The sequence below is a fragment of the Protopterus annectens genome, chromosome 16.part0, assembly GCF_019279795.1.
Source record: "Protopterus annectens isolate FY-2018-M chromosome 16.part0, PAN1.0, whole genome shotgun sequence".
NCBI classification, from domain to species: domain Eukaryota; kingdom Metazoa; phylum Chordata; order Ceratodontiformes; family Protopteridae; genus Protopterus; species Protopterus annectens.
Genome location: NC_056750.1, coordinates 747,435,885 through 747,462,425, shown reverse-complemented (window position 1 = coordinate 747,462,425; position 26,541 = coordinate 747,435,885). Strand labels below are relative to the sequence as shown.

Genomic DNA, 26,541 nt, shown 5'->3' with positions numbered 1-26,541 from the left:
GATTTTTTTTTTTTGGTCTGAAGTTAATAAAGTGGATTCTGCATTCTACAACTGTGTGGTGATTTGCAGCCTGCATTACTTTGAGTGGGTTCAATCCAGCTACTACTTCTGGCTTTTGTGTTTATCTGCTTCAGTTTGTGCTTTGTGACTTTTTGCATTATAATAGTTTCATTACACAGAGAAAGACTGATAAGTCCTTTCATTTCTTGATCTGATTTTAAATTCATTTTAACAGTCTATGTCTGCGTTAGCTAAAGTCTTTAAGTCTATGTTCAGTACCTGCCTTAGGTGAACTGGCACCTTAGTCGAAGGGGCTCCACAGCACTCCTCCAACACACATCACGTGTTGCCTCTGTGCCACATTACTTTTTTCTTCCTTTTTTCTTTTTTTTCTCATGCGTTTCTTACTCTTCATTGTTTTCCTGTATTTATCTTTTCATTCAAAGCATTTAAGTAAAGACTGTACTCCGATAATTGTGGAGGAAACAATTTCATTAAGCCACAGGTCTGCCATGGGGGAGGGGTCTATGCAATTCTACAGGTCATTATACAGTTTCTTTAAATAACCTTCACTTCCAATGATGGCCTAAAACTAAATTATTATTAAGAGAAGAAATTCCGTCTTTGCTCCTCAACTGTGTTTATTCCTGAATCTTTTCAATACACCCTGACTGACCAACACTACACTGTAATAACTGTAATGGAAATAACAATATTAACCCATGGGGGTTCTAGATGCTATGAGGTGCATTTTACATTTTTTAAGCAACCTTTTCATCCAACAATGGCCTAAATATAAATCATGATTAAGGGAAAAATTCAGGCTTACTCTTCATCTTTGCTTTTTCCTGCATTCACTCAACATAGCCTAACTGGATAAGATTGCGCTAAAACAACTAAATTAAGCTGGAGGTCAAGGGGTTATAAGGCATCCAGAAGTCATGGGGTTATAGATGCTCTAAGGTGTATTTTAGAGCCCCCTCCAACCTTTTGATTTTGTGATGGTCTGAACAAAAATCATGCATAAAAAAAGAAACTGAATCTTACTTTTGTTATTTCAAAGAAGAAATGAGTTATCCAAGATTTAATGTTCAAAGTTGAACAAATAGTCGTACACAATAAACAGAGAAAACAAATTCTTGTAATGATACTTATCTGGAAGTAAAGCATTCCTTCTTACTTTATCTTTAAAAAGGTATCTACTTTTTGTCTATCCCCTCTGGTGTTTAACTGGGATGAAAATTAAAAGACAAACAACAGCAGTCATATATTTCATGTTGTTGCTGTATATACAGCATGGCTCCTCACCCTACACCCAAAAGATATCACACATGAGCAAAACTAAAACAAAAAAAAACAAATAGAATTTATTTGCTGTCAGACATACGTACCTAAACTAAATGCTTCTTTACTCTCTAACCCATCTTATGTTTGTTTGGAAAATGGAAAAAAAATGTAATGGTTCCAACTTGATACTTTTAGACAATACACTGCTCCAATACAAGCTTAGTGATTCTCTGTGCACTCCTCTGAATTTGGTGTGGAAAGTTAAAGAAATAAGGCTTGCACTGTCCCCAGCCCAACAGAAGATACTGATCTCTGAGGTTTGGAATGAAAGTTAAAAAAAATATCTTCATCCCTGCTCCACACAAGCTATGGGGATCTTCTGTGTACACCTCTCAGCAGGGCTGGTTTTAGACGAGATGTGGCTCAGGGCAGAGACCACTACTAAGCCTGTGTCAAAATCTCCTTGTACAGACTTAGTGGGTGGGAGGCTGGGAGGCAAGAAGCTCTGAAGGTCTGGGTGTTCTAAGATGCATTTTAATCCTTTTTTTTTTTTTTGAGAGTTTGCTGTTTAAACTGAGTAAGTGACAACAGGGACAGTTACTTATCCAGATACAACCCAATAAGCAGTTTCAGCCATTTCTATGTACAATTCAGAGAACAGATGGTAATATAGAAGGATGGCTAAGTAATGCATTACCACACATTAAAATATTCTCCAAGTTGCTTCACACAAATTACACACTAGTTCTCCAAAGCCAGAGTAAAAGGCAAACAGCAGCAGGCAGCTAATTGTCTTCCTCCACAGACAGCCCTAGCAAAGAGACCTACTTTGTTTGTGCATATCAGGTGTCACTAGTTAATTAGCCCATGTTAATTACCACAAATGCACACTAATCCTCCAGCACCAGATTGTGACTGCTAAAACCTAGCTAACATCAAGAGGGTCAGTTACTTTCATCCAGCCAAACCCAACCATCACCTTGTAGTCATAGCCATGACATCTGATGGTTTTGTAATATTATTTCATGTAAATTCCTCCACACAGACAAGTTGGCACATATTAAAGTATCCCAGGTTGCCCACACAAATCCAGAAATATATTTAAAAATGTTTGGTTGCGCAATGCCAGCATAATTAAAAAGTACTTATCTCACTGCTTCTGCCTTCACATTGTGCTGTTCCTTTCAACTATTCAGAATTGTGCAGAATGCCCCTGATTTTGTCTCATACTTTGGACCTGTCCCAAATAAAACTTTGGCTAATCTCATAAATTGCTGAAGTTTACTCAGTCAATAAAGCCAGACATCAGAAATTCATACTTCATATTTAAAAAAAAATGCAACATGCTGATGCAAAACCTCCTGACTGTGTACCAAGGCTTCACACCTACATATGAATGTTGAGTGAAATTTCTCAAAACTTTTATGATGTGACATCTCCTCCCAAGGTGCCCACCATACCACAGGTATTTTTTTAACAGGGTGTGTTTTTATTTATTTAGAACAAAGAAACAATGTATTTAATTACTGTAAAGTATAAATATGGAAAGAATACCCCTTGAGGCATGGGGCCCTAGGCAGACACCTAGTTGGCCAATGCATAAGGACAGCCCTGCCTATATTAATGATTCCAGTACACAGCTGCACTGCATTTCTGCTGTTTAAGTGATATAACTTGTTATTAAGCCTAGTTTCATTCTTGTGTACTGTGTATGTCAGGCTGGTTCAGGACTTGTCTTTGCATTTAGGCAACTCCAGGCCAGTCAGCTCAGAGCTAAGGGTCTTGAACTCAAGTGTACCGGTTGTTGCCTGCCCTTAAGATAATTTGACAACATAACTCTCTCCCTTTCTCTGTTTATTGTCTGTCGACAATAAGCCCATAAGATACATTTGAAAAGTCTATCCTCTTAAACTACTTGCCAGGCTAAAAAAAACCTTTGATAAAATTTCTTAATATTAAGTGTATTGATACCGATTGCATTGATTTTAATATCAAATTACATTTTTAGTATAATTTTACTGTTTTTTTGCTGATGGCAGAAGGTTTCCAGGCTAATAGTTTTGTACTGAAATTTAAATACTCAGTAGCAGGTCTACACAAACATTATTCTAAGATCAAACTCCAAACAGTTAGAGTTAACCCTGTCCCCAGACTTATTCCCCTTGTTATCATGGGCCAGCACTTCCTCACAACATCTCTAGCTAGCTTGATTGAGATGGGTATCTTGAGGCAGTGTAATAATTGTCTCATGCTCAAACAGCTTAACACAGTGTTTGATAAATGTACATATATAATATCCTTGGAGGCAAAATGCTCAGACACACAGTAAACTCAAACACCAAAATCAGCAGTGTATCACACATCACAGCTATCCAAGTCCATCACAATACAGATAATCCATCATATGCTGAGGTTCTAAAGATTAACTTGCCGAAATCTCAGAGACCTCCAAAACACAACACAGCCATAAAGCACATCCAGTATACTATTCCTATTGCGTGAAATAACACAAGGAGTCTCAGAGTCACATATGCTGAGCCCCTAAGGCAGGCATTGACCCAACCAAACATTCTTGTTATAGGTGACTCCATTGTAACACATAAAGATGTGTCTCTTACCAAGATGAGCGAGGAAAAATAATGGTTAGTTGTTTATCTGGTGCCAGGATCTCTCAGATCATGTATGAACTCAAATTCTCGAACAACAACTTCCAGTATGACTCTGTCATAGTCCATGCCCGTGTCAGTGACTTGAGGTGTACCTCCCTGGACTATATGAAGGGAGACATGATCTCAGACTCTGTGTCCAAGACAGGTATGAGCCTAGCATTGAGCAGCATTCTACCTTCTCCAAGGATATGCTGCAATATGAGGAAAAAATAATTGACTTCAATAATTGGCTTGGTTTTTGATGTCATTCAGAAAGGGTTCAATACTTGGCAGTCTGCGGGGATATGATGAACACACCATTCTTTTTTGCCAGAGATGACCTGCACCTGTCCCCTGTAGGGTTTCAAGTACTGGGAAAGAAATTGGCCAACACCATGGTGCCTTTTTCAGGCAATACCAACCTGATAAACCTACCAACATAATGAAACATGCAAAGGAAAATATGAAGGTGTTACTGATTAATGCTAGGAGCCTGATGAAGAAGCTCCACTGCCTACAAGCCCTTCTCACCCTGGAAGACACTGATGTCTGTTTGGTTTAAAACAGCAGAAATCATTCTGGCTGTTCAGGGCTATAATGCCTTCAACGTGTTTAGACCAGCTTCTTTGCAGGAGGAAAAAAAGTGGAGGTGTCTCAATCTACATCCAGAAGAGAGTCATATCATGGCTGGCAAAGCAAAATGATGCACTAGAGCTTGTTCATTTACAGATAATCATTAGAAAAGTTCAGTACCACATATTACCAAGCTATAGAACTCCCACTATGAGAAAAGAAAGCCATATCACTTATCTACAGGAACTAGAATCACTCCGTATTAAACCCAATACCATTTTTGTAGGCTATCTAAACAATCCAGCTATAGACTGGGAAACCTGCTCCACCACTAGTGCATAAGCACCTGGACTTTGTCAATACAAATGCCCTGGAGCAATTAGTCAGAATTCCCACTTGAGGGAATATCATTCTTTGCCCTTATCCTTACTAATAAAGGAGCATCTTACACCATCCCTTCTCTATCTTCATAACTTGTTAGGTCTGACCATAAAGCAGTCTCCTATGAAATAAAACTGAAAACAGAGACCCCTTCCACCACAGGTGCCTTTAGACATTTCCTTATGGCAAACTACCTACTCCTAAGTGATACATTGGCAAGCTTCAGATTTCTACCAAACTCGGTTATCTCTACTGACTATGCAGAAATATACACCACCACACAATACCAGCATGCAAACAGCTGCACAATTGCTGCTCTGCCCCAAAAGAACAAGTGCAGTGCAAACCCCAGAAACTAACCTACATGGTGGAACCATAATATCAACAATCTTTACAATAAGAGGAAAATAATTTTAACCATAAGTAAGAAGAGTAATTCTCAGAGTCCTTGTCACTGAAATAAACAAGCAACTCAGGAGCTTAATAAAATCCACCAAAGCCAAGTTTAATGCTAAATTAGCTACCCAAGCCAAAGACAATCACAAGGCATTTTTTATTTATGCTCGTAGTCTCAAAAGCACAATGTAGCAATGCAGCACGTGGTTTGTGAACAATGTTATCTAAACTGGGCCAATGATGTAGAAAACCTACTGGCCAATAAATTTAGCTCTAAATTTATCCTCCCTCTCCTTCATCCATCCCTCAAGATATACCTGAAACTGGCTCACTTCAAAATGTCACTCAAGACCAATCCTGAAAGCTAAAAATACTGCTTCAATATGTCTTGACAATATCCCTGGATACATCATAAATACCATGAAGCTACCCTAACAGCACTGTTCATCCTCAGCCTCCAGTTTTGTACTAAGTGACTGGAGAACACCTAGAGTCATTCCTCTGCATAAGGAGGACCTTCCACAGACCCAGGCAATTAAAGACCTAGACGTCTGACCAGCGTCACATGCAAAGCTCTAGAAAGACTTATAATGAAACTAAGCAATCAGGGCATAGAAACCTAGAAACACTGGACCTGACTCAGTTTGGACTCATCAAGGGCAGGTCATGCTTACTTAACCTGATGGACTTTTTTTGAAAAGGTCAACAAGGCAATGGATGAAGGCAAAATGGTACTTCGACCTGGTCAAAGTTTATGGCACAATTCCACACTGAGGCATAATAGAAAACCTAAATAAACTGGAAAATAAACCACTGTATCACCCACTGGATTGACACCTGGCTCACAGATAGGATGCAGATAATCAAAACACGGACAGTTATTTCTATTAAGAGATCAGTTACCAGTGGAGACCCCAAGGGTTCTGTGCTAGGACCTTTACTATTTGTCATCTAATTTTCTGATGTAAAAGCAATTACCAAAAGGCTCTGGCTGGCTACAGCTGCAGAGGACTGCAAGCTAGCAGCAGTCATTAAATCCCCAAATGACTTAACCATCCTACTGGAAGGTTTACCTCAAATAAATAACTTGTGCCAAATAATGGACTGAAACTAGATGCAAAAAAAAAGCATTATTGTATCCTTTGGGAAATCATCTAACTACCACATTGACAATATGTCGCCATGATTGATCTAGTTGTTCTGGCTTTGGGAACTTATGTGGACACTGACCTAATGTTTGACCAACATGCATCTATTATTGTAAGAAAGTTATTCTAGATTGCACATCTTATTTATTTATTTTACATTTGTTTACCGGGATGGTCCGACTGGGACAGTACCCATTTTCAGCGAAGGCCCAGGGAGAAAAGCTCCAGCTTAAGCTTACATACAAAGTCATCACATCAAGTGATAGAAATTATAGACAAAAAAAAAAAAAAGGAATGTTAACACATTTACAGGATAAAAAATTAAACACAAAACTATATACATAGTATCAAATAGAACAAGACTTTAAACACTTGAATATAAACAAATATATGGTTGAACTTATATATGTGGAGGAACATAACATTATTTAGGAAATTAATTAGGGAGAATCACTTAGGCAAAGTAGTGCATAGATAGTAGTACTTCCATGGTGAGAGTTGCAGCTAGGAATGTAATTACTTATAGAGAAGTAGTGTTGTTAGAAGGGATATGCTAACAGCGTTAGTATGTACAGCCAAATTGTATAAGTGATGCTAAGTTAATAATTAACTTGGAGTGTTACATGTGCAAAGCCAAGATTCAGATAAGTGTCTTTTGAGAGATATTTTGAAATGATTAAGACTACTTATGGATCTAATACTATGTGGAAGGGTATTCCAATTTTTGGCAACACAGAGTAAAGAGAGTTGCCTGCTGTACTGGATACTTTGATTTCTTGGAGTAAGTCTTGTTAGATGATCAAAGAGTAGGACTGTTAGCATAGGGTTGTAGATTTTTTAGGGAAGGTACGTTATCAGGATTGTGCATTATTTTGTGAGCCATTATTAATTGGTTATAGTTCATAACATGAGATAGTTCCAACCAGGAAAGATTTTTGAGGCATTGAGAGTGGTGGGTTGAATGTGTGGAATCTGTTGCAAATTTGGCAATCTTATTGTAACACGATTCTAATTTACATAGTTCTGACTTTTTGAGTTTGGTAAGTATGGGGGATGCATATAAAAGTGAGGAGAGAAGGTGGGTTCTAGCTATGGCTATTCTTGCAGTGTCTGCTAAGAACTTTTTGTTTCTATACGTTGTTTCCATTTTCTTGTGAACCTTTTTGATTGTGTTAGAAATGTGTATGTCAGATTTTAGTCTGTTGTCAATTATGACACCTAATAGTTTTGTTTGGGAATCTGGGAAAATCCTAGTATTATTACTGGCAGTGATATAAAAGTTAGCTGGGAGATTAGTAGGTTTAGATGGATGAGAATGAGTTGTGAGTTTGCGAGCCATGTTTCAATATAAGAGAAGCTTTTTGTGTGACTGTAAGAAGTTGAGTTATTGTGGAGCTCCACATATGAGGGTTGAATCATCTGCGTATTGTATGATAGATGCTTGACAGCAGGCAGTATTAAGATAAGTTATGAATATGCTGAAGAGGAGGAGCCCTAGGATTGAACCATGAGGGGCTTCCAAGTGTAACAGGAAGGAGTGGGAATAGATCTTGCTTCCATTTCACAGCTTGCTGGCGACTAGATAGATAACTATGAAACCAGTTAACAGCATCAGGGTTGATATTAAGCTTATACAGAGTGGACAGTAACTTAGGATGGGAAACTGTATTGAATGCTTATAAACCAAAGGATTGTATCTAGATCTTGGTATGCCATTTCCCCCCTCTACTCAGCCCTTATTAGGTCAGTCATCGAATATAATGTGCCCTTTGGCATGCATCTGTCCAGACACATGCATCAACTGGAACACCCAGAGAGATACCTTACTAAAAGGATGCAAGGCCTAAACATGTCCTTTATGGACTGATTCAAAACCCTGCCTCTATACTTGGTATTCTGCAGACTGCTAAGTGGTGACCTGTGTCTGGCATACAAGGTATCCTCTGACCCATTACTGATGGTTTTACTGCATCAGCACGTCAAATAGCATCAGAAGTACTCAGTCTAGGGATCTAAACTTCTGTAGCATCAACAGAATGATTTGGATGGACACAGGATGGAAAAGACTCCCCAGCCAAAAAAAAAATAAAGTTCATCCCTGTTCATATTCAAGAACACCTTAGATCTATGGATGGGAAACAGACAATTTACTCTAGGACTGCCCTCTGTACTACATATAGAGAGAGGCAGCTCCTAAATGCTTTATGCCATGCATGGGTCCCCTCAAATTATTTATGGTATGACCCCGGTTATTGTCATTCGGAGTAATATATAATTATTCATTATGGGATTGGCAAGGCCACTCTATAACTGAATGGAATAGGTAATTCTGAGCACAAAAAGTGAAACCAGCTAGGCTTAAAAAGGCCCTCAAGGCCAGCTGGTATATTACTTACCTATGAATCTATGTTGGTAAGAACAATTAATATGTATTTTGTTACAAAGCTCACAAGTTATTAAACTAAATGAAGCTATTAAACTCCTGCTGTATGGAATGATTTATTTACCAGGTCCATAGGTAAATGTTTATAAAATTTAATAGTTCCTTAAACTGTGTGTTGGTACTAATTTTTCTCGAAGTTGTACAGTATATTTGTTGTCTTCTTTATTCTCACTTGAGTAAATCTTATATTCAAGAGAACAAAGCGGTTTGGAAACTGATCCTTATGAATTACTAGATGTGATAGAGTGTACATTTTATATACCCACACACACACATATATATATATATATATATATATATATATATATATATATATAAAATCTATTGAAGAATGAAAGAAATCTCTCATAAGTGAATCTCTGCTGGTACATACCTAGAAACGCAGTAATAATGATTTCCTATGGGAAACAGGTTCAACTTCTCTGAATTTTGCTTTGTTAACTGGTTTCTCATAGATTCTGCATTCAACAAATAGCAGAGTAGCAAATGAGCAATAAAAAAGAAACAAATATGGATGTCATTTATTTACTGAAGTAATTTTCAGTGAATTAATTTTGTCGAGACTAACAGACTAAACTAATAGCTCAATAAATGCATTTTGCACTGTAGGACAACCCCCAACACCCATCATTCAGTGGATTAAGTCACATTAATACCATTAACTAATACCATAAACTAAGAGGTCACTAAATCTCATGGTAAGTTCTAAAACATTAAGAGTGTTTCCTGTTTCGTGTACTGGTTTTGAAAGAATGGGCTTGATTAACCTGGTTCTTAATGAGACAATTGTTTACTGAAAGAAACATTGCTTGTGCTTTCTTGCATACACATCAAGATGGAGACCTCTAGGCTACTGCATAAGTACAATTTCTAAAACAGAGGGCACAACAGTCAGTCTTCAAAGTCACCTGCATGCTACAAACAAGCAAATTTATGAATTATATCAACACGTAAAACAAATCCAAAAACCAAGAAAACAGAATGAAGAAGGCATCCAAAGAACCACAGTACATAAAATTTATTGTGACATTAGCGCTTTCTTCCTCAAAATGTCTGGACTTCAGCAGAATGAATCAAAAGTGTGTAAAATCTGTTAAAATACATTAAAAAAGTGACATGACTATTACACAGTTAACTAAAGCAATCTGCTTAAAGGCCCCCCTTTATTTTACACACACACATATATATATATATATATATATATATATATATATATATAAATCATATGTATATATGTCATCTAAACCTAATCCACAGCCACATATTGGAATGTAAAAAAAAAACAAAACAAAAGAAATTAAAAACAACTGACACCAACGCTGTTATAACATTAAATAAATAGTGCATTAAATTACAAACATTGATGTCAGTTTTAAATAACTAGAAATAAAGTCATTAAGCTCTGGCATTACATTTCAGCTCCTGGTACTCTAAATAAACATAATTCGGGCCACCCCTAGATCCATGCTGTCAATGACTGAAAATTTGAAAGAATGTGTCAGAAAACTATGAATGTGCCTAAAGAGAGTATTGTGCTCATCTTTTTTGCCAATGTCATATCCATGCTGATAAATTCTGTATCCAAATTGTCTAATGGTTTTACCAATGTAAAACCTGTCACATTGCTGGCATTTTGCGACGTACACCACACCTTTACTGTCACAATTGTACTTCTGTTTTAATTTAATGGTACCATAAGCATGAATAACAACTTCTATACCCTCAAGAATCTTTTTACACCAGGTACAGTGACCACACCTACTCATTTCCCCTTGTGTATGTTCTGTAAAGTTTCTTTCAAGCATTATCTTTAAACAGATGTCCTTCTGATAAACTATAAGTGTTTTTTCTCCCACTTTTTTAAGCATTTCTTCATCACTCCCAAAAATGACCCAATTCTTAAAAATGATGTCTCTGATGTTCCTAAAATGTGTGTTGTATGACAGAACTATGGCCTTGTTGTAATTAGCCTCTTTATTCTGGGTGTTCGAATTTAGAGCAACCTGATTTTGCCCCATACCTAAAAGTGGTATATAAAACCCATCTAATCTCTTTCTCACTACTTCATAAAAAATGTGTAACTTCCTGCATTCATGCTCAAAACATGAATCTTGACTCACCATTCTAGCCAGTCGTACACACTGGCCCTTAACTAAAGCTCTTTTTTGGTGAAGAGGGTGCCAGCTATCAAAATGCAGGTAAGAGTTAGAGAAGGTGGGTTTTCTATACAATGCTGACTCATATCTCTTGGCATCTATATTCTTTTTAATTGTGACATCAAGAAAATTGTCTTGTTCAGTGTCCACGACCATAGTAAATTTCAAACATTCAGTAGAACTATTGATGAAATAAAAAAAAAAATTGGTCCAATCTATCTCTAGAATCATGACAAAAATATGTCATCAATAAAACATTTATACAAAGACCAGGAGTCTTTAAATTCAGACAAAAAAAATGTAGTTGGTTTCTCAAAAAGCCATCACAACTTTTGCAAAAACCGGGGAGCATGCAGTGCCCATGGCCACCCCACTATTTTTGTTTGAATAACTGCCCTTCAAAGCTAATATAGTTGTTCTGCAAAACAAGATTTATTAAGCTACTAAGGGTGAGGCTTTTATTATGCCCTAAACTAGTATTCAATGCCAAAAACTGGAAAAAAAACAATCTAGGCCAACGTCATGAGGCATGGCAGAAAACAAGTCTTTCATATCTATCATGACAAATGTTACATCATAACAGTACAAATGTTCAGTTATGTTGGCAAGGAAATCCCAGGAATCTTTTAACAAATAAGGGCATTTGTCAAATACACCTTTTGTCTGTTGGTCAATATATCTGGCTATAAAAAAGCTTTTGAGGCCTTTGCATCAACAATAGGCCTCAATGGCTGAATGAGTTCTAGAAAAAGACAAATATCTTAAGCCACATGATATCAGAAACAAATAATTCAAAATTAAATTACTTTATTTGAATACCACATGTTTTTGAGTGAAATTAAAATGAATCAATTACATGTCGTCCTATGGTCTACATTTCATTCTTCAGATATGACCTTAGAAGCTTGTGATAAATCAAGATCTGATATCAGATCTTGTTCAGGATACTTCCCAGTGCATACGCAATACTCAAGGTTTTCAAAAAAAATCTTCCTGATTCCTCTGCTGACTGAGTGCATAATTATTTTTCTACCTTGAAAAAACAGAAATGTATTTAGCTAAAGATAAGTTCTGACTGAATCTTCTTACACTGTCTTCCATACGTGTTATACAGCCTGATCTATAGAGAAAGCCCCCTTACCAAAAAATCAAGAAGTGGCCTAAATGGGAATTGCAACATAAATGCAGTTTTCTATTGAGCCAGATGTGTTTTATCACAAATTAAATGATGTTTCATAACTTAGTGTGCTTAGGTTTACAAAACAATTAGTAAAATAAATAAATGGTAAAACCTATGAGAGCAGTACAGATTTAAAAATCCGTATATATTACAGTATTTAGAATAAAATGTGAGTATATTTATAGTTAAATGTAAATATGAAATTATGTTTTGTCTCTTTTGTGAGCTATTTTTTACATCATAATTCCAGATGGTTACACTTGTTTATTATATAATTTGGCTTCCTATGATGAGATGAACTGAGGGTAATTACATAGTGCAGACGGAGGGGATAAACAAAATGTACTGAATGAAGTATTAATATTCTATAGGTTTATGCAGAACTAATATTCATAGGTTCATAGGTTCATATTAGGCTATCTGCCCAAGGGCATTTATAAGCCTAGCCCATAGTTATGTGGCTTTCGCCACCCCTTTAGTTTGAATAAAAACTATGCCTATCATTTTTCTGTGCCTCTGTCAAGCAGTGACACTGAAGTAATCCCTGGGGTATATCTGCGATCTCCCATCCATTGGTCAAGATTCCTCTTGAACAAGGCCAGCGAGGTGCTCTGCCTCACATGTACCGGGATTTTGTTCCACAGCATAGGGAGTCTCTGGGTGATGAATCTGTCCCTCCAGCACGTTCTATTTATAACCGTGTCAAGGTTTAAGTCTCCCGCCTTGTGGTTCTGAGGATCTAGATTTTTGAGGTGAAGCATATTCATCAAATCTGGGTTTGACATGGCCTTATATGTCAGGCACAGGTCACCTCTGAGCAAGCGGTATGAGACTGAATAGAGCTGGAGTTCTTTCAGTCGGGCAGCATAAGACATATTTTTGAGACCCTTTATCCTTTTGGTGAGGAACTTTGGGGCCTTTCAAGCTGCAGCAGGTGTCTGGTCAGATACATTCCAAACGGGCATTGTACTCAATCATAGGTCTAATGAGTGATGAGTACTGGGATGACCTCCCTTGATCTAGATGTGAATCCCTTCATGATCAGGTGGGATATAGAAGGTTTTCCTAACTACTTTAGCAACATGAGTGTCAAACGAAGGCTACTGTCAACTTGGGTCCCCAGATCCCTGATGACTTTTCTGTGCTCAGTGGATTGCCACCTATATGGTAGCTAGGGGTAACCTTGTTTTTCCTGAAGGGTATGACTATGCATTTTTGGCGTTTAACTTCAGGCCATGGCTCTGGCACCAGTTATCCGTTTCTGTGAGGCCCTTCTGGAGGATATCTGTGTCAGATGTGTTTCGACTATAGTTTGCAGTCATCTGCAAACTTTGTCAGCCATAACCCTCCTGTGTTTGCTTGTACTTCAGAAAAGTAGATGCCGAACAAGAGTGGACCCAGGACTGAGCCCTGTGGGACACCACTTGTGACAGGCTTTGAGTCTGACATGGCTCCAGCAACTCTGACCCTGTGGGTTCTGTCACTTAGCCAGTTTGCAACCCATCTTGTGATGTATGGGTTTACATTCAAGCTGATGAGTTTTTCGATGATACCTGAGTGGGGTATTGTGTCAAGGCCTTTGCCAGGTCGAGGTAGGCTGTATGGACTGCCTTTCCCTCATCAATGGCCTTGGTGACTGTCTCGAAAAAGTCAACCAAGTTTAAGAGGCAGGATCTGCCTTTGACAAAGCCAAACTGGGTTGGATCCAAAGTCTGCAAGTTCCCTATGTCTTTATTTATGAGTTCCATTATGATCCTCTCCATGGCTTTGCAGATAAGGCTTGTCAAGCTAATGGGGCGGTAATTTCCAGGGTCTGTGGAGGCACCGCCCTTATGAAGTGGGACCACAGTCTCCGGGCGCCACTCCTTGCATCCTGAGGTGAGGCTAAGATTAAACAGCTGTCCTAACTGTGGGTTTAATTCCTCGTTGAGTTCATGAAGCACACAGCCGGGGACACCATCCGGTCCCATGGATGCTGTGTTTTTTGCCTTAGTGAGGGCAGTTCTCACCTGGGCGTTGGAGATGTTTGGGGGGCTACAATCCTCTGGAATAGATATCTCTCCTTAAGAAAAATAATTATCAGCCCTTGCAAGTGTCTAACCCAGGACCCTGCACACCATAGCCACAGTGATTTACCACTAAGCCATCTGAGCTAAAAACAAAAACAAAAAACATGCCCTCAATAGCATGAGAAGCAAATGATAGACAGTAGCCAGGGTTTTGCTGATGAAGTGAATCTATTTTCTTATTTAGATTTGGATGTTTAAATAGATGGGGATTCTGTACTAAAAAGCTGTAGCACTGTTAAAAAGCTATAGAATCTGACACTTTTTAGCACAAAACATAAATCAGTCAATGATATAAGGTGTAGCACTACAGATATGCTGTGCGTGCACTTAACAGTTCATAGGTGGTTACTAGGCTATTTGCCCAAGAGCCATTTTAAGCTTAAGCCAATCTTACCAAAAATTTACTAAAATATTGCAAATGTGTGTCAATACCCAAAGGAATTTTATGAGGTGCGACATAGGCTTGTACACAACAAGCATTCATAGGCTGTCCCAGTCTATTAGGAACATAGTTGTCAAACCAGAAGTAAATTTTTCCCATCCATTAGTGCAAGTTATATTTGAAAAGGGTTAGGGATGAGCTTTGTTTCACATGGATATGAAGCCTGTTAGAGAGACGCGGTAATCTTTGAGTCACATACTTGTCCTTCCAAAATGTCCTGTTTATGTAGCAAACAAGGTTTAGGTCCTGAGAATGGGTGTTTCTGATACTTATTTTGCAGATGTGCAACAAATCTATCAGTGTAGGATCAGAGGATGCCTCATAGGCTGGACATAGATAAGTGTATAGCAGTCTGCAGGAGACTGTGTACAGAGATTGGGCTTTGAGATGGTCTGCATAGGACTTTTTGTTTATTCCCTGCATATTTTTTGTGAGGACCTCTGTGGTCTCTCAAGCTGTTGCAAGAGCCTGGTCAGATACATGCTGAAGGGTGCTTTCTAGTTAAGGATTGGTCTGATGAAAGCTGAGTACAACAGAACAATGACCCCTTTGGTCCTGGGTGCCATGCCTTTACTTCTAGGTTGTGTAATGTGGAATGATTTTCTCATCACAGTAGACATGATGTGATCAAAGGTCAAGTTGCTGTCAACATGCGTTCCCAAATCCCTGACCTCTGGGTCTACGTTTAGACGTGAATTATCAATATGGCAATTTGCAGGGGTAATCATCACTCTGAAGGGGTGGGAGGTTGGTGTAATGGTTAAGGTGCTTACCTTAGAAACACAAGGTGCAGGGTTTGATTCTCACATGGGGTAATTGGCTAGGCTTAAAATGGCCCAGAGGACAGTTTGCCTAGTACTAATATATGAATCTATGAAGGGTACTATCGTGCATTTTTCCACATTAGGTTTTAGTACATGGTTCTGGCACCTGATGTTTGTCTATGCCAGGCCCTTTTGAAGGTACCTCTGTCTTTCGGGAATTCAATGACCATGCCTAGTTTGCAGTCTTGGTCAGCTAGAGACGCTTGCTGTTTCCCATGACTTCAGAGATATAACTGCCAAAAAGCAAAGACCCTGGCACTGATCTCTGTGGGACTTCACTAGTGACTAGCTTATTTGAAGAGGTGGAGTCACCTATACTAACCTATTGTGCCCTATCAGTGAGCCAGCTGGCTATTCATCAGGTGACATATGGGTTTATGCCTAATTTTGTAAGTTAATCTATAATGCCTGAGTGAGGTATTGTATAGAACACCTCAATCAGGTTGTGGTAGGCAGTGTGTGCTGTTTTGCATGTGTCCATAGTTTCTGTGACCATCTCACAGAAGCAGAAGCAAACCTGGTCACCAAGCATCCTGGGCCAGTACCATGACCCAGTGCCCCACTCCCTCAGCTCTTCAAGTGAAGAGCAGAAAAAAAAGCACTTCACTGCTTCACTATTACAATGCAGTGATCAGCTTATTATAATTATATCTATAACCCCCCCCCAGCTCTTCCACTGAAGAACAAAAAAAAAATAAAATAAAAAATGGACGTTCCTTCTACTGCCACACCAGGCAGGTGGCCAGATGCATGGCATGCCCTCCTCCCACCTGGGCCAGCCACTCAGGTCCCACTTCTGAGCTCTGCCCTCAACCTTCCTTCAACATGTGAAGAGAAGATACTTTCTTCTTTTAAACTGTAACAAACTGTTTGCTACAAATAAAGCAAACAGTTGCAACAGTTTATACCCTGCCTGCACAAAGCAGACAGCTTATGGACAGGTAGTTGAAGTACCCCAGGAAAATTGTGTTTGGTTTAATATACGGTGACTCCATACTATAAAGATGGATTTCTGGGCTCTGGGGGGGCATAGGGGTACCTATATTTAGTTGTGATAAGGCACGGAATTTTATTAATAGCAAGTTTGATGTGAAGGAACTCCAGGTTGATGTCCTGCCTAATGAGTATGGAGGTAAATTTTTTTAAGAATATAGAGACACTTCTACCTTTAGTGCCTTTATCTAATGCAGTGGGCCTGAACAGGTGACAGACATTGAAAACCGCACTGATGGAGTGCTTTCACTGCTCTTGAATCAAGTCTCTGTGATGACGCATATATCAATGTTTTCCAGAGTAATGAATGCTTGTAGGAAGTGGATTTGCTTGTTAAGGCCCTTATCCTGGAACAACAATGATGTTATCCAGGTTCTGTTTTGTTATGTTGGATGGTTTAGATGATTGATATTAGATCAGTCAGGGAACTCCCATAAATACTGCCCAGTAAAAGACACTCAGGAATCACATGCACATCCTCTTACATACATAGGCCCTATTATTAGCATCATAGGACGACCAAGCCCACATCCCCTGTTCCTATGGAGCTGGTTTGCACAGGCGCAGATTATCCATTTGGAAATACCTTCTCCCTCCTCCCCTGATAGATAAGCACTGCAGTGTAAGCTGTTCAGCTCCACCATGTTCTGTACAGTCTACCAGTGTCTGAGCTGCTTTCCATTCAAATTTGTGTTGTCTGGTAGTCAGGTCTTTATCCTTCTGTATCACAGTCAGGAATTTCATGCTGTAGATATGTTACACTTTCATTTGCAGTCTAGTCTCGGATATAACATGATTTTGCTTAATGTGAGATAAGAAAAATGGAATATTATTTAATATTTTAAATAAAAGCAAGAATGTCTATCTTTCAATGTCTATGCCAGTTATCAGTGCCACCATGAGAGAAAGCAAGCATTTTTACAAATTTAAATACTAACATGCTTTACATTAGCATAAAAAAGATACCCATTATCGTCTACATAAAATTCTAGCTGCTATACTGTTAACGCAACACTTTTGTTAATCACAGAATTCATGTACCTACCTTCAGATTTACTGTCATCAACAAGTGGACATGATGTTCTGAGAGCCACAACACTTGATTCAGAATGTCTTCCTCTGCTGTCTACAGCATACAGTGTAAATCTGTATCAAATGAAAAGTTAAGAAGGAGTTTAACTTAATTATCTATTTTTAGTGTTCTGTTTCATTTTACTCAGCATACCATATAATGAAGATTGTCCAAATGTTTTAAAGAACATTTATCTGGTAATGCACAATAACGTAACCAAACGCAATAAGCAGAAATTAATTTGATCTACAAAAATGTTAATAAAGGGTCATTGATTTAAACAGTAATTTACCAATATCTGTTTTCATTTCCTCGGCTGTATGTAAAGGACAGCATGACAAGTATTATACAGCTGGATTGTCCGTAAGTCTAGATTTTACTGAGCCTCTCTTCCTCCAATGGGAAGTGACTGTGCAGTGTCAGCTTTAACAACAAGAGATGACCAGTGTTATAATATGTCAGCCTCTATTGTAACAAATATTAACTTTTCATCAAGAAAGGGTGCATTCAATTCAAAATGTTATTCCTTTGTATAGATTTAATCATTGTTATTTTGAAAATTTAATTTGATTTTGTTTTTTTATGGAACAGTTCTTTGATGTGATTGAACTGGAAATCAGTAGCAATGTCATCTATCATAAAAATTAAGTAAAAACACTTCCCAGATCATACTGTAGGGAAAAGGCTCCTGGTGTATTTTCATCAAAGATTTCAGAAGGTTTCCCATATAAACAAAGACTTGTATGGAGTTTATTTCTTCTACTTAGCAGCACTGATATATAATAGCAGTGACACCTTTTTCCTAATCAGACATCAGCTCTCTTCTTATGATGTTGCTGTAAAACAGATGTTGTTTTATTACGTATTATTTATTTTTTTTCTAATTTATTAAAATTTGAAACATGTACCACACATCTTCTCATGATGCTGAGATAATGTTTAAAGAGCACTTCCTTAATCCAATGTAATAATATATATATTTATATATTGTGAGGTTGGGAGGGTGGCCTAATGGTTAAGGTGTTTGCCTTACAAACACAAGGTGCAGGGTTTGAGTCTCACAAGGGATAATTGGCTAGGCTTAAAATGGCTCACAAGGGCAGTTAGCCTAGTACTAACCTATGACTGCATTGTAGGTGAGCTCAGTTTGAGCAGCTTGATGGTTTGCTAGGAGAAAGGGTGAATTTTTTCATCACATCAAGTAAAAAGGGTTCATTTTTTTTTTATTACCTAGGAACCACCATTGGTGGAGACTGGAGGGATTACCTATATCCCACAATTTATTAAATGGGATGTTGGCAAATGTATTAGGAAGGCCTGCATATGCGAGTGACACCTGTACTACAAAGTCTTTCACAGGAGTGTGGCACTTATTTTAGAAAGGTATACCCATGAGTATGGCAGCCATATTAGAAAGGCAGGCAAAGGAATGAGGCAGATTTAGTAGTAAGGCATATACAGGAGTGTGACAGGTATATTAGAATGTGAACATTACTGTAAGGGAATGACAGCTCTCTGATGGGAAATAGGCAGAGTTCTGATAATGCAAAATAGTTCTGCAAAGAAACAATTTTAAGGACCTGTGAATTTGCCCTGTTTACCTCAGTTGTGTAACCGTAAATTCACTATACATAACTTATGAGAATGTGGGCTCATAAGGTGAGGCAGGGAGAATTGTCTCCTTGCAAAAAACACTTTATTTTGAGTCACTGAATATGGTTTTCAATATAACTACTATAAATTATCAGCATTCGGAGAAACTGCATTGGTAGAGTTATCTTGAACCCCACCATGACTCTATTTGCATGCCACATGACAAAGGAGGTAAAGAATATTTGGATACCTGATGCATCTACTTAATTAACCACCAGCAGTCTAAAGTGGGTTATGGACTTTGTGGTTTACCACATGTGGAAATTATAGGAGTCACTATTTGCTAAAAATCTAAGTGTACAGCAGTTATGGGCATGAGATCTTTAACAAAAGTAAATAAAAGAGATAGGGCAAAGCATCTGCAAATATTTAGTAAAGTACAAGTCACTCAGTTTAGTACTTACTGTAAACAGTTTCAGAACCCATCTATTTGACTATGGCCAAACTGAGACTTTAGATTAGCCATACCTACTTTACTTTAATTTTGCCTTGCTTTATTAAAGTATGGCACACCTTCTTCTTCTTTCAGCTTTTCCCAGTTAGGGGTCACCACAGTGGATCACTGTCCGCTCATGATTAGCAGTGGAGTTTTACAGTGTCGAGTTGCCAGCCCAGCGCCCAAGCTTCCACAGAAGGCACACACAAGCACTCACGCCTAGGGCCAATTTAGTGTGTCCAATCCACCTACAGCATGTCTTTGGAATATGGGAGGAAACCGTAGCACCCAGAGGAAACTCACGCGGCCACAGGAGGATATGCAGACTACACACAGAAGGCACCCCAGCCGAGGATCAAACCAGAGCACCTTTTGCTGTGAGGCGGCAATGCTAACCGCTGCACCACAGTGGCCGCCCCAAAGTATGGCACACCACTACAGCTGAATACACAAGTGACATTCTTTTCCTGCCCTAATGGCTTCAGTGCTAAGTCATACATGGTTCATTAAGGCTTGTCTGTTCAGCTTTTGTTATTTATTTTTGAGGGGTGAACTGTTTACTTTTTTCAGTGATTATGAGGGGCCGGTTTTGATTTATTATAAATTGCAAGTAATCACTGTGGTATCACCAAAGTCTCAAACAACCCACTAAACAAGTATAGTGGGTCCAAAAATAAAACAGTGTAAGAAACTTTACTATGTGGAAGATTGTCAATGCCTATATATGTAGTTAATAACTATATATTAGTCAGATAATGGTAGTAGAAGTAGTCAGCTTAAACTTGTCCTAAATCAAAAAAATAATAAAAAATATATAATTTGAAATATTGTACAGAATTATAAAATATTCAAAAGTAATCCAAGCAGGGTAGGTAGTCTGTTTCCAGTCGAAAATCCTTTAAGTACACAGACAAGTGATCCAAGTAAAACAAAAATAACAGAAATAAAAATAACAGAAATAACAAAAATAGCAATAACAAAAATAATAGACCAATAGTTTCCTCACAAGCTCTTATTTTTGTTTTACTTGGATCGCTTGTCTGTGTACTTAATAAAGGATTTTTAACTGGAAACAGACTGCCTACCCTGCTTGGATTACTTTTGAATACTTAATAATTCTGTACAATATTTCAAATTATATATTTTTTATTATTCTTTTTGACTTGGGACGAGTTTAAGTTGAGTACTACTACTACCATGATCAGATCTGATTAATATACAGTGATTAACTAGATATATATGCATTGAAAATCTTCTACACAGAGAAGTTTCTTACACTGTTTTGATTATAAATTAAGATATACATGAATATTTCATTAGTTAGGTTACCGTTCTACAAAAACAGAATTTCATTTTATGTTTACCTTTCCTGTATGTGATTAGCAAGTGAGATCTGTCTTTGCCCTTAGATCCTTTGAGATGGCAGCAAAAAGAAAGTCATAAATATTATTAACGAGTCTCAAGTAAACACCTTTACTCTAAATTAAATTTGTCACATACACTCCTCTACATTTGAACCTTGTTGTTGTTCTTCTCTTCCAGTTTTGTCCCATTGTCTTATACTATTCACCACAAAATTCTGTCCTTTCTGATGTAGAAACATAATTAAAAGGAGATTCTGTTTCCCTCTACTTAATCATTATTAGTCCACAAAAGTGACTGAAATGGTTTTGATTTGGAGGCAGATCTATGATTATTTTCAGGAAACACCATCAGTTCTCATGTAATGCTTCACTGGGTTTGCCATGCACTGAGATATAAATCGAACAATATCTAAAATTACCCCTGGGGCAATACTAATCTTTGTATTGAATCAGGGTTTCAAATGTCTTCCACTGTTCCTACCATCTTTAACATACTGTGTAACAGCTTTTCCCTTGCTCTACAAAAATGAAAATTTACCTTTTAAGGTTATCCTACAGTGAACGGGCAATTGTACATCTTGTACAATATAACTGCCAACCATACATTGTAATTGTATATAGGTTCATAGGTTGGTACTAGGCTATCAGCCCTAGGGCCTATACAAGCCTAGACATAACAATTCCCTGGCTATTTCTTCCCACATTATTTACTTTCCTGGACCCCTGTGTAGCAGGGCGACTGACGTGATCCCTGGGGTGAATTTCCTTTCTCCCATCCAATCCTCAAGGTTCCTCTTGAAGAGGTCCAAAGAGGCACTCTGCTTGACATGTATGGGCAATCTATTCCAGAGTCTGGGGAGTCTCTGGGTCAGGAACCTATATAATTGGCAATTGTACATCTTGCACAATATAATTTTCCTTGAACAATCTACGGCACTGGTGGAAACCTCTAACTAATCCGACAAAAAATAAACATGCGAGACAATATCATAGACTGTACTTACAGATTAGGAAACAGATATAAAAGACAGGTTTTGATATACTAGTGTCTTCTTCATTTTGTAATTCTCATGTGCACATCCACATTATATAAACTCATATCAATGACTTAACAGTTGATGATCTTCACTCATAAGTATAAATTAACTTACTCAGATTAATAATAAGCATGCACATTTATGCATACACTTTGGAGATTAGAAACTTCATGAGTTTAGTATACTCATGATTGTATGATGCAATAAAAACACTAAGCATTCGGCCCAAAAAATTGTTTCCCAGACTGTAATGTCATATAGCAGTGCTTTCAACTGATATTAAATGAACAATTTCTTAAAGAATACATAACACTCAGAATGACTCATTTAAACCTGAAAGATATTAAAGCCTCATGCTTATCATCTAAAACCATTTTTGGATAAGATTTCATAGGTTCACAGATTTATATAGAAGTACTAGGATAGCTGCACAAGTGGGACATTTTAAGCCTACCCAATTTCTCTCAAAGGTGGGAAACAAACTCTGTACCTTATGTCAGTGAGGCAAACACGTTAACCATTATGCCAACCCTCAACCCCCCTCATGAAATCTGAACTCTGTCACACCATGAAAAAACACACTTATCAGTACACCAATAAGCCCAAAGTGTTCCTGCTCATTTGTAAAAGAATGTTTGTATGAAGCATTTGAATCCCTTTTATACCTAGTGTTATGGAAGTATTGCCTAACACAAAACATAAGACAAGTAGACATGTGTGTCCAATACAGAGTGTCCTGCATATGTTTACTGCCAATTATACCACACATTGTGAATTACAGGAGGCAAGATGCACAATTTTAAATATTTCATGAGAACTGTTAGTAGCAAATGATCTTGTTTTTATAAGAACATTACAGATATTGCAGAGGCAACATGGACTACTTCCTTTTATATAACATGCCCAATCCTTTGTTTGACCCTTTTCAGATCTAGCTTTTCTCTTTTTGTACCAACTTAAATGTTGACTACCATTCTTGAGTCTTCTGAAATACAAATTAACAATCTTGGTAAAATACACCCTGAATGTCTTTCATCCATTAGGACAGACCAATGACCCTGAATACTATACTTACTTAACCAAAGTTTCTGACAAAGTCAGATATATCTTATTTATCTGGTGTAATGATTTGATCAGACCTATCTCTGTACAATAATAATTCACTTTATGTCATTAATTGTGTCTATTACCTTATTTATTTGTTTTTGACCTGGAGATCCTGACTGAAGTGCCCATTTTCAGTGAAAGCCCGGGGAGGAAATCTCAATAAAATCACATCTGTATATAACTAGCAAAGATTTTACATTACAGATTAAAATAGTTTCAGTGGAAACATTTTAGACAAGTATATTCAGTGACAACAATTTTACAATTCTATAACATGAAGTAACAATATGTTTACAAGGCTGAAAACTGTTATGTTGAGAAATTATAGGAGTTGTGATTAATATTAAGGATGAGAATTAGATGATGTAGGAGCAGGGAAAGAATGTGAGCAGACATTTAATGGGTGGAGAAAGAGTTAGAGCTAGGAGAAAAGGAATATGGACACATATAGTGGTTAAATAGACGAAGGAAGAATAATAGTATATGGAAAAACTCTTTGAATTTGTGTAATGAAATGGCTTTGCCATGTCTATCAACCAGCTCCATATTGTAACGTATACGTTCAAGCCTGTGGCTCAAGTTCAATGCCTCTACAATGTAGTCATCTGGTGAAAAACAAACACATTTAAGTCATATGATCTGCGATGCGACTTTGGCATTTTATTAATTATGTGCAATGGATGGCATCTGCTGGCACACACAAAATATTTTTATATAAAAGGGCTTTCTCTACAATAAAGTGTAGCTATCCCTATCCAAAAACCTCACTGTGGAAATAAACAAAAATCAATCAAACTTTAGTGTAAAGTGCAAACCACATATATCCTTTTATATAGTCATAGAAATTATTAATACCTTCCACCTTATCCCTCAATATCCATCAGTCATGCAGATAATCCATATATTCCAGCTAACTGCTAGTAACACCACTGTAGACACATTTAGTCTGAAAGTAACCAATAAATATATCAGAATAAATGGGGGCAAAAGAAGCCTGTAGCTTAAAAAAATCATGACCATAATGCATCTTTTTCTTGATCAACATAATCTCTGTTGATTCTAATACAAACTAACAAAAACTCTACTGTTGGATCACATGAGGGTCTGCAATAACACTTTTGCTCAGACAACTGTTGCTAAATATCAGAATCAGAATCCTATCTAACATTGTCACATCACCCCTTTTATCAACCTTAGTAATAACTGTAATCATTATTACTTAATGATTTTAATGTCAATTGAAATGAGCACATATTAATAGACATGTTCTTTAATGTATACATTTTTACGAAAAGCCAACTCTGATTTTTTTGCAAAATGTAATTAGGGTGGATTAAAATATGATATATATTTTTTCAAATATAATTTTTTATTGATTTTTCAGAATTTAAGACAAAACAGACATATAACAAAACTGTCATAATACTATGTTAACAGAGAAAAGAAAATTGCTATCCAAACAGATTATAGATGTGTTAATAAGCAAAAATAATCATCCATACCAAGGCAATAGCAAGTAGTTACCAATAAACACAGAAAAGTGGAATGGATTAAGTGCTATCCCAAACATGCAGGATTGCTCTATAAAAACACACATCATAGGGATAGATATTGATACAGATACCACCACAATCGTGAATATAATTCCTAAATCATTAACAGGAGTCCAGAAACACACTCTAATAACTGTGTGTGTTCTCCTCAAATACTGGGTAAACCCCTATATAAACTCCTGGGAGAACTTAAAAAAAATGGCAATTAAGTACATCTCTGCTCATAAACTTTGTTCCAGCAGTAAAAAGAAAAAAGACTATTTCCAGAAAGATTGGTGCAGTCTATTTGACTTAATTCAATCTAGTTAATTATCATACAATGATCATTCTCTATCATCACAACCTGTGGAGTCCATTGTGTCCATACTGTCTAGTCTGTTTTCCCAATAAATACTGATGAAACATTAATGTAAATCATGTTGGTTGATGTCCCTTTATTCCACATGGAAAGGCATCCAAGTTGTAAATAGCTGTATATATTGTAAATGTCTTTCTAAGAACATACCCCCTTACCTTTCTCATGTCAGTTATAAATCAGACATAAATATGTTTCTCGAATCATCACTCACCCTTGTGATTAACAAAGTAAATTGTACCTTATCAATTACTTCAGTTGTTAAAATATATTTGAAAATGGAAATACGCCACATCATAAGAATCGGAATTCTTCAATGTCTTTTTTTTAGTGAATTTTGACAAATAACTGGATAGTATATAGTTCAAGCCTGTAGTTAACTCAAATTTAAGATTATTTAAAACTACAGATGACAAATTACCAACCAATTCACAAAGATAATAAGAAAAGCAGCTCAAATCATTTGTCTCACTATTTACACAAGAGCTTTCATCTGCCCACCCTCATCTACGTAATGTCATGTGTGTGGATGCAATCCTCGTTAAAAGTAATAGCTGTCACCAGGATTTACAGCCCTCCATTCAAGCTGACTTTTTTCAAAATTACAGTGAATTCACTAAATGCAAATTTAACAAAAATTTTCAAAAATTATCTTCACGATTTTTGGACAAGTCAAAGAACTGTCTTTTCCCTACTCCTATAGGCCTAAAAGGAACTCTTTTTTCCTCTGTGGTTTTTGTAATGATGCTTAAAAGGCATTCCCCACTTTCTCGTCAAACTCGCACAGAAACAGGTACAAGATGCAAAATCTGAAGGTAATGCTACTCAATGCTAGAAGTCTAAACCACAAAATGCACTCTCTCGTGGCACTCCTAAAAATGGAGAACATCGATATCTGTGCAGTAACTGAGACTTGGTCCAAGGCTCCAGAGAGCACTCCTGCAATACTAGGCTACAACTCTTACCACACTTTTTGGCCACCAAACCAGGACTGAAACACTAAAGGTGGAGGAGTGCCAATATTCACCAAGGATATTCACACCACCAGGCTAGTTGCCCCACACAATGTGTCTGAAATTCTCCAGGTGCAACTAACACTAGGTAAGACTGCAATCCAAATTGTAGCTTGCTACAGATCCCCCATCAAATCCCAAGATTCTCACTACACCTTTCTAAACATACTGGAAATATTAAGATAAAACCAAACACCCTAATACTGGGTGATTTTAACTACCCTGCCATTAACTGGAAAAATTACTCATGTACCAACACCTTTGCCCAACGCTTCTTGGAATTCATAAAGTCCAACACCCTGGACCAACTAATCCATAGTCCCACCAGGGGCTTCAATATCCTAGACCTGGTCATTACCAACATGGGAAATCGATGCTCCATGCCTATGGTCACCCCCTCGTTAGTCAGGT

At 37.4% G+C, this 26,541-nt stretch overlaps 1 protein-coding gene across 4 annotated transcripts in view; it reads right to left on the bottom strand.

The window, feature by feature from the left end:
* Nucleotides 1-26,541, bottom strand: part of ASTN2 (astrotactin 2) — a 7,150,955-nt gene that overhangs the window by 196,197 nt on the left and 6,928,217 nt on the right. For all 4 annotated transcript variants that reach the window (XM_044057931.1, XM_044057932.1, XM_044057933.1 and 1 more), the window contains one exon: nt 17,586-17,686. In XM_044057931.1, coding sequence (XP_043913866.1) covers nt 17,586-17,686 — 101 coding nt within the window. The remainder of the gene's footprint in view (nt 1-17,585; nt 17,687-26,541) is intronic.